Below are 9,785 nucleotides of genomic sequence, written 5' to 3'. Positions count from 1 at the left end.
GAGGCTGGATGACCATCTTTCGAGTATGTTGTAGGTATGTAGGGCTATCTTTCAGCTATGCTCCTGCAGAATGCAGGGGGTTGGGACTAGTTGACCTGCAAGGTCCCTTCCAACTCTAACATTCAATGATTCATAGTTGTATACTACATTGGTCAGCAAAAATGTGAAACAGAAATTCAAAACCTTAAGCAAACCCATCATGAGGAAATCCAAAAACTAAAACAAACCCATGAGGAGGTAATACAAGATCAAACATTGATTTATGATAGGTAAATGGTAGGAAGGGTATTGAAAAGAGATCAGCCAATATCATAATGCCCCTATATAAATCAATGGTGCGACCTCATTTGGAATACTGTGTGCAGTTCTGGTCACCACACCTTAAAAGGATATTATCGTTTTGGAAAAAGTGCAGAAAAGGGCAACTCGAATGATAAAAGGGTTGGAACACTTTCCCTATGAGGAAAGGTTAAAGCGCTTAGGGCTCTTTAGCTTGGAGAAAAGACGACTGAGGGGTGACATGATTGAGGTTTATAAGATTACGCATGGGATAGAGCAGGTAGAGAAAGAGGTACTTTTCTCCCTTTCTCACAATACAAGAACTTGTGGGCACTCCATGAAATTGCTGAGCGGTAGGGTTAGAACAGATAAAAGGAAGTACTTCTTCACCCAAAGAGTGATTTAACACATGGAATTCACTGCCATAGGAAGTGGTGGCGGCTACAAGCATGGACGGCTTCAAAAGGGAATTCGATAAACATATGGAGCAGAGGTCTATCAGTGGCTATTAGCCACAAGGTATAGATAGGGTCTCTTGGGCAAGTGATGCTCTGTCTTCTTGGTGCTTGGGGGGAGGGTCAACAGTGGGAGGGCTTCTAATGTCCTGGCCCCACTGGTGGACCTCCTGATGGCACCTGGTATTTTTGGCCACTGTGTGAGAGTGTTGGACTGGATGGGCCTTTGGCCTGATCCAACATTGGCGTCTCTTATGTTCTTATGAAGAGTAAGTGTTAAGTTTAAAACAAGATGTCATGGCTTAGATGGGGTGTCACCTGACGCTGCCACCTGAGAAGGCCCAGAGTACCCTCCCAAGCCTTTAGACCTCCCTTTTAGCCGAAATGAGTGTGAGGACCAGGCAGAGTGAACAATGAAAATGGTTTATTTTATGGGAGGTCAAACAACCACGGTGCAGGAATAATAACAGTAAGTGGGTGAAAAGAAATCAAATGCCCTAACGTGTCTAAATATACTCTCCCTAGCGCACTATCTCAAGTGGCATTAGACTACTCACCCTTCCCTCAGGATGTGGGTTTCTTCCCCACAGCAGCCTTCCTTCTGGGCCTGTTCCCTGGGAAGAAGAACAGCTCTTCTCCTGTACCAGCTCTTTTGTTATAAGTCCCCTTTGCTTGTGATTGACTAAAATTGGCGCCAAAATTTCCCAGCTTCTGGGGTTTGTAGGCCCAGCCTCCCCAACTGCTAGCCAGGCTCCCTGGGCCTACTAAGCCTCCGGTGGCACAGCCCAGATCATGACAGGAGCACTCCCTTGCTTAAATCTAGATCTACAGCTATCTGTTGGCAACAATATAAACTAATTACCAGGTGGTATTTAACGCCATATAAGCTGTATAAAAACAAACTAATTCGGAATGTTAGAAGAAATGTGGTGAAACTGGAATGTTTCTCCACTGTTGGTGGGGTTGCAAAGTAGTAAATGCATATTGGGAAAATATTATCAAAAAAATTAAAGACATGACAGGAATTTTAATTCCAAATACACTTGAGTCTATTTTACTAAATCTGTGGCCAGAGTTAAATATCCCAGAATCGAGGAAGGATTTATTAACTCATCTCCTATTAGCTGGTAAAATAATATTACACTGGAAACAACTCCAACAAAATGTATTAAGCCTGCAAAGGAGCATCACTTTAACCACTAATAATCCATGAATATAAAGAAATCAAAGTAAATCCAATATAATGTCCAAAGAATTCAGTCAATGCTGGCATCAAGAATGTAGCAGATATCTTCAGTAATATTCCCGTAGAGCTTTTTCCCACCAGCATTCTAACCATCTGCCCAACCATTTCATCATTCTAAACTCCTTAGCAAAGTCTAGGGAATTCCAGGTTCCAAGGGAGGGGAGAGGGCACTCCAGACCCATAGTGTTCACTGCCTGAGTCATCTCCGCATTCCCCATAGCAACCAATGTGGCAACAGATGTACCAGCCTTGTTGATCAGAAAATCTCCAAAAGATGTCTGGAAACCCTCTGGATCTATTAGCCACCTGGGGCAGACATCTAAACTGACCTTCCACTGAGTGTTCAGGAATCTGAATGTCATCAAGTATCATCAGTTGGGCTCTCTGGAAAATTTCCCCATTACCTAACCATGCAAAATCCAAAAACAGATAATGTTACAATCATTTATTAAAACCAAACACTGTGCAAACATTTTGTTTTCTAGAACTCATTGTCAAGCTGGCTTTTAAAAAAAACGGGGAGAAGAAAAATAGATGTTTTAGGCCATGATATTTAGGCATCTTGTCTATATCTTGTGCCAGTTGGGTAATATTACTGGTAGGGAAACTGTATGTCCAGTCCCAGTTTCTGTTGCTGCCCTCTCTTTATTAGCTGAGCTAATGTAGAAATTTAGCAGAAAACACACTTATGCGGAAGTAAATGCCACTGACTCGGTACTTAAACATCTTTGATAGCCTCTTATCTGCTATTTGCTGTATATGTGAATTTTGCTAATGTAAAGTGGAAGAAACCCATTTATAAAATCAAACCAATTTCTAGCTTCATACTCCAAAGTGATTTCATACAAATCTAAAAATTTAAGGACCCGAATGCCAATAAATAAATAAATAAAAAGTGCTGAACTCGGAGGCTGTTTCCCTGGCTTTGGATCTTGTAATCCTACTGGCAACTTGCTGCCTTCATCGCGTACAAAAAAAAAGAACGGGCGGAAGGACAGCCCCCTCCCCCCGAGATTTCTACTCCATTTGCCCAATATGACTCCCAAGTACTAAGTGCTTTGTGGCGTTCAAATAAAGATTAAAAAAGGAGACCTTTAAATCTGAGCAGGGTTTACCCTTGACGCCACACACCCCTGTAAAGCAGAAAAGCCCGCGACCGCACGAAACCGACCCCGCCCTGCTAGTCTGAAGAGAGGCGCAACGGTTTTTCTTGCGGGGGAAGCCTCTGACCCTCCGCTAGGTTTTCCGGTTCCGTCGCCTAGCACCCACTGCTAAACCTCACGTGCAATGGCTGCCATGGCAGGCCAGAAGCTGAGGGCCGCGATAGCTAGGCGGTGGCTTTGCCAAGGCGGCGTGCCTCCCTGGCTGGGCGACATACCGCCGGAGCAGCTGCTCCAGAGCGCGACGGTGATGGAGGAGAAGGAGGAGGAGGAAGAAGCGACGGCGGCGAAGCGGGCCCCTGAAGAAGGCTCAGTACTGCTTTTTCCCGGGCAAGGCAGCCAGCTTAAACATCTTTGATAGCCTCTTATCTGCTATTTGCTGTATATGTGAATTTTGCTAATGTAAAGTGGAAGAAACCCATTTATAAAATCAAACCAATTTCTAGCTTCATACTCCAAAGTGATTTCATACAAATCTAAAAATTTAAGGACCCGAATGCCAATAAATAAATAAATAAAAAGTGCTGAACTCGGAGGCTGTTTCCCTGGCTTTGGATCTTGTAATCCTACTGGCAACTTGCTGCCTTCATCGCGTACAAAAAAAAAGAACGGGCGGAAGGACAGCCCCCTCCCCCCGAGATTTCTACTCCATTTGCCCAATATGACTCCCAAGTACTAAGTGCTTTGTGGCGTTCAAATAAAGATTAAAAAAGGAGACCTTTAAATCTGAGCAGGGTTTACCCTTGACGCCACACACCCCTGTAAAGCAGAAAAGCCCGCGACCGCACGAAACCGACCCCGCCCTGCTAGTCTGAAGAGAGGCGCAACGGTTTTTCTTGCGGGGGAAGCCTCTGACCCTCCGCTAGGTTTTCCGGTTCCGTCGCCTAGCACCCACTGCTAAACCTCACGTGCAATGGCTGCCATGGCAGGCCAGAAGCTGAGGGCCGCGATAGCTAGGCGGTGGCTTTGCCAAGGCGGCGTGCCTCCCTGGCTGGGCGACATACCGCCGGAGCAGCTGCTCCAGAGCGCGACGGTGATGGAGGAGAAGGAGGAGGAGGAAGAAGCGACGGCGGCGAAGCGGGCCCCTGAAGAAGGCTCAGTACTGCTTTTCCCCGGGCAAGGCAGCCAGTACGTGGGCATGGGCCGGGAGCTGCTGCGCTATTCTGCCGCGCGCGAGCTGTTCCGGGTAGCTGAGCGCGTGCTAGGCTACGACCTGCTGGGCTTGTGCTCGAGCGGGCCACGCGCCGAGCTCGACCGCACGGTGCGCAGCCAGCCCGCCGTGTTCGTCTGCTCGCTGGCCGCCGTAGAGAAGCTGCACCACCAGCAACCAGCGGTGAGACTAGGCGGGAGGCGTGCGGCTCGTGGTCGGGAAGGCGGGGTCTCTTGCGGTGGCCTCCTGACGGTCAAACCCACCGGGGACCCCAGGGACGCCGGGAAGGAGGCAGCCATGGACTCTTTTTTAACCGGACAGGCAGAGGCGATTCTTGTTGCATCCATTTCACCATCCATTCTTTAACCACTTCAGTTTTCATTTGCATCAAAAATACATGCATTTTCTTAATCAACTCATCATTGGATGTACATAACAATTTTTCAACAGAAAGTGTCTGCTTGGGCTCCTGGTAGGATGTCAGGAACGGTCGGGCTTCGTGGGCTCTCTGGGTGGGGGAAACGCTTCACCTCTGTTAGTAGCATAGAGGACAGGCCGCGGGAAGAAAGTGTGTGCGTGTGCAGGGGGGTGGTGGTGTCCCTTTTTCTTTATAGAGGGAAGGCTGAAATGGCAAGGAACCTTTGTGTCTGCCGTGCCCTTTCCCAAAGTCCACTGTTTTCTCACTGTCCTATTCTCCGGACTGTATGTTTTAAGCAGGGCTTAATTTGGTGTACTATGGTACTTTGATCTTTACCATGAGAAAACGGAAACCCTCCCCACTCCAAACAGGTGTACAGTTTTATTTTATTAGCAGTTGGAGGAGCAGCCCATAACTCCTGACTAACTGGGTGAGGGGGCGCATATAGATGTTAAAGAACATCGGCAAGAGGATCACTTTCCACAGTTCACTCCACTGTGCAAGATTGATATTATAACATAGATTTTGCATCCATTTCACCATCCAGTCTTTAACCACTTCGTCTTCCATTTTCATTTGCATCAAAAATACATGCATTTTCTTAATCAACTTATCATTGGATGTACATAACAATTTTTCAAATGCACATAGTTCAGAATAAAAACCAGATTTTCTGTTTTTTACACATCTAGATTCAGTTTGGAACCTTGCCCACCAATCCAGATTAACCCCTTGCCTTATTAGTTCTTCCTTTATTTTTAGAGATCCTTTATCATCTAAAAGATCTTCATATCTAAGAATTTAATCTAATGAAATTAAGTTTGGTTGTGAAAAAGCTTCAAGGGGTGTGAGCCCCATCTTGGAATTTTAGAGAATACCAAAGGTAGGCTTTCCCCCCAAGTTGTTAATAAAGACTTTATCAGGTGATTTTTAAAGTATTTATGCCTAGCTGCTTTCCCATACCAAACAAAACCATGCCATCCTAGCTTTAAATCGTGTCCTTCTAAGGCTAAATCCACTCTCTCATCCAAACCAAACAAGATGCTTTATAGTATGTTCTCCAGTCCGGTAAGGCAAAGCCTGCATTTCCTTCAAAGTCTTGTAACGCTTTCAATTTAATTCTTGGCTTTTTTCCTTGCCAAATAAACTTAGATATTATGTTATTCATATCTTTTAAAAAAGAACGATTAATACAAACAGGAATAGTCTGGTATAAAAAATAATGCATGGCAGTATGCAATCCTTCCCATCAGGGATAAATGAAGGCATTTCCATTTTTCTAGATCTTTCTTAATTTCCTGGAGCAGTTTCAGATAGTTATCCTTCATTTTTAATAGAGGCTTAAAGGAATGTTATTTTCTTTCATGTCATAAAAAGTTTCAACTGCCAACTTCAACACATTAGAGCAGGTTGCCCTTCATATTGCAAAAGGTTGCATTTCAACACATTCTCCCTCTCTTAAAGGGGCAGGTTATTTTTCTTCAAGCCAATTGGCAACCTATGCATTTGAGTAATGAGAGCACTCTCAGTCCCAAATCTGGATTTAGGAAAGCTAGCTTCCAAACAAAAACTTGTGGCTTCTGAGCAAGTTTTGAGCCCTAACTCTTCAAATGTTAGAAATTAAATACCTGGCCTGGGAATAGTACTGAAGGCTCAGTGTGAGAAAGCTTACTCCTTAGCTCTTGAAACTGGGCAGAAGAGTATCAGATTCAGTGAGTACAAAGGATGAAGCTTTCCAATTGACCACCTGTCTCTAGGAATGTCAGATTTAAGTTTTAGGAAGATGTTTTTTCCCATTCTGAAATGTCTTAATCTGATTTCTTCAGGTAATTGAGAACTGCGTTGCAGCTGCTGGATTCAGCATTGGAGAATATGCAGCTCTTGTTTTTGCAGGAGCTATAGAGTATGCAGAAGGTATTAAGAAAGCATGCATGCACTAGCATGTTAAATGCTTCCCCTTATGTAACATTGTAATGTTAGTATGAGTATCACATTGTTTTGCTCTGGCTTGTTAGTCAGTGTGCTTGTTTGCTGGCATGGATTTAGTTGTTAGTACTGTGAAAATAAAGTTGATCTTCCGTAATCACAAAATAAAGGTGTAAAGTTGCTTATATGTATATCCTTTAGCTGCATTCTGAAAATTAATTCAGAGTTAGTGCACCCTATAAGTAAATGTCTTAAAATATAAGTAAATGTTGCTTCCAGGCAGATTGTGGCTCAGTTTATTTACATACCAATGTAGAAAGTTTGAATTGAAAATAATCATAGAATACCATACTGTGATACAATGTTACTGAGTTTTTGACTTTTTCCTCTATATACTGGCAGCTATTAGGATTTGGAAGTTGCAGCAGTTTTTCGTTGAAATCCCAATTGTTTTACATGACATGAACAAGTTTTTCTTTGAGGTTTCTTAAACTTAGATTTTCTTCTTTTTTAGCTTTATATGCAGTAAAGGTACGTGCTGAAGCCATGCAAGAGGCATCAGAAACTGTTCCCAGTGGAATGCTGTCTGTTATTGGTCAGCATAATTCAGATTATGTTGCTGCCTGCATAGATGCTCGCAAACATTGTAAATCAGTGGGCATAGAAGATCCTATATGTGAAGTTTCAAACTACCTGTTTCCTGATAGCAGAGTCATTGCAGGACACTTGCAGGTATTATTTCAGAATCATGTTTCATTATTTTAGAAATGGAATTTTCATTGGTATCAGTGACAGTGACAAATATAGAGAGACCAAAACAAAACAGTGATTTGTTTTTGCTGTCTATTTTGTGTGATCTGAAGAGAAACCAGAGCATATTAACCTAATACACAGTCTGTTTTATTTACAGTTCTGTTTTTTTAGGTTAAAAGTTGCATGCTTGTTTTCATGTATTTTTATCCTGTTTCTTTGCATGCAGACAGCCCCCAGATGACTAAGAGACATGCCATCATGTAAACCTTCATGAAGTGTTTAAAAATGCTTAACAATTTGAAAACTCTCTTTGTAACATGGGTCCAGGCTGTTCAGTGCTTCTAAAGTGAAGAATCAGCACCTTGAATTGAGCTCAGGAACTAGTTCATGTTAGTGTTATGTGTTCCGATGATGTGCTCATTTTGCTGCTGTCCTATTCAATGTTCCCTCTAAGCTATGGAGTCTTGTGAGTAAAAATTCTATTTTGTGAGCTACTGGCGTTAAAGTTGTGAGTGAGCCATCTGGCTGCTGCATAAATTAGTTTGCTCTGGAGCCATCCTTCCTGAGCTAAGACAAAAATGTGTGAGCTGGCGGCTAAAAAAACTGTGAGCTAGCTCACACTAACAGCTTAGAGGGAACACTGCTCCTATTGACAATATTTAATGACCTGTGAATGTAAAGTATCTTGAAAGCCAAATGGACCAAATGTGGCCCACTTGTTTGCTCTTTATTTTTGTTCTTATCCTTGACCTTAAGTTCAGTTTTCTTAATAAAACTGAGAATAAGCCAGTCACTTTGGCCCTGTCAAACATAATCACGAGCAGCCAAATGTACTATTACTTCAGTCACCACTGTTATTAAGATTTATGTTTTTCAGGCCTCTTTTAACGCCCATAGACAGCTTGCATTTACAGTGTTGGTAATGATACATTAATAACAAATTTAGATTAAGCGAAATAATATTTTTCCATCTTACAGGCATTGGAGTTTCTACAACAAAATTCCAAAAAATACTCATTTGCACGCGTGAAAATGTTGCCAGTCAGTGGAGCTTTTCATACTCGACTTATGGAGCCAGTAGTTGAACCTTTATCTGAAGCCCTTCAGTTAATCAGCATTCAGAAACCTCTCATCCCTGTCTATTCAAATGTGACCAGCCAGAGATACACACAACCGAAGCAGATCAAGCATTTGTTAGCAAAGCAGCTTATTTCGCCAGTGAAATGGGAACAGACAATGCATGCCATTTATGAAAGGAAAAAAGGAGTACGGTTTCCTTTCACTTATGAAATGGGGCCTGGAAGACAGCTTGGAGCAATACTCAGAAACTGCAATATGAGAGCCTGGAAATTCTATAAAAATATTGATGCTTTAGGAGAAGATGAAAAAGAAGAAATATAGAGGTGTCTGTAAAAAAAAGTTTTCACAATGGATTCTGCTTCTCGGCCCTGCTTAATGTTAAATGGAAGCAGCTCCGTAGCCAGGAAATTCACCTTGGGGCTTGGGGGGGGGGGGTTCTGCCTCCACACATGCGGTGATGTCAGTAGTGACATCACTACGAGTTACTCTCGTCCTCCCTCTCTGTTTTTGCCAGCCAGCGAGACAGGCCATGGAGAGTCAACAGCCTGACTTGCAAAGACAAGGTGAGGTGCCTGGGCGGGCCATTCTCTAATGGCCCACCCTGCCACCTCACGGTGTCTGCGCCAGCCAGGAAGCTTCAGAGAGCTGACAAACTGGCTCGCTGGCTGGTGAAGACTGGAGGGTGGGGGAGGAAAGCTGCTGCTGCGGTGGGACTCCACCCTAATTGTGGGGAGGGGGGCTCAGCCCCTAAACCCCCACCACTGGCTACAGCCGTGAATGGGAGTCATGACTGCGGGGGGACTTCAGTGGGCCCTGTCATAGTCTGTGAACAGAGAACTAATGTGATGGCATCCCATCTCCAGGCAGAGCTGCACACAGAAGTCATGTGGTTAAGTTGCATGCTACCATGAAGATAAGGACCATCAAATGACATCATGGGTCCTGGTCCTTCAAGCTGAAAGACTTGCCCCCAGGAAGCCTTCTAATATCGTGGTTCCAGTGACAAGGCTTTAGAAAGGTTATACATGTAAATTTAGCTGTCCTTGTTGATCATTTTAAATAAACCAAATATTTGTGAGGACTTCTGACGACTTCTGTTCAATATCTCATTTTGCCTATTAAGAATTCATGAGATTAAAAGCATAATTTAATTGGTCTTACAGTCCATTGGATGCATCTGAAGAATTACAGAAAAATGGGTTTTGCATCCATCCAGATTTTTCACTCAATCGTGCTCAAATCCCATCTTTATTCCAGCCTCCGTCCCACATGCAGGTTCCACTAGCATAGCGTTTTTGGGTAGTCAAAGGGAATTCCT

General features: G+C 43.4%; 1 protein-coding gene across 1 annotated transcript; it reads left to right on the top strand.

Moving 5' to 3' along the window:
* Nucleotides 1-4,025: 4,025 nt before the first annotated feature.
* Nucleotides 4,026-9,522, top strand: MCAT (malonyl-CoA-acyl carrier protein transacylase). Its single transcript, XM_015422979.1, has 4 exons — nucleotides 4,026-4,473; nucleotides 6,535-6,622; nucleotides 7,149-7,366; nucleotides 8,366-9,522. The coding sequence occupies exons 1-4, from the start codon at nucleotides 4,054-4,056 to the stop codon at nucleotides 8,786-8,788; spliced, it is 1,149 nt and encodes a 382-aa protein (XP_015278465.1). The 5' UTR covers nucleotides 4,026-4,053; the 3' UTR covers nucleotides 8,789-9,522.
* The last annotated feature ends 263 nt before the right edge of the window (nucleotides 9,523-9,785 follow it).

This window comes from Gekko japonicus, unplaced genomic scaffold (genome assembly GCF_001447785.1).
Source record: "Gekko japonicus isolate JY-2015 unplaced genomic scaffold, Gekko_japonicus_V1.1 scaffold145, whole genome shotgun sequence".
Taxonomy (NCBI): domain Eukaryota; kingdom Metazoa; phylum Chordata; class Lepidosauria; order Squamata; family Gekkonidae; genus Gekko; species Gekko japonicus.
This window is presented reverse-complemented; position numbering and strand designations above follow the sequence as displayed.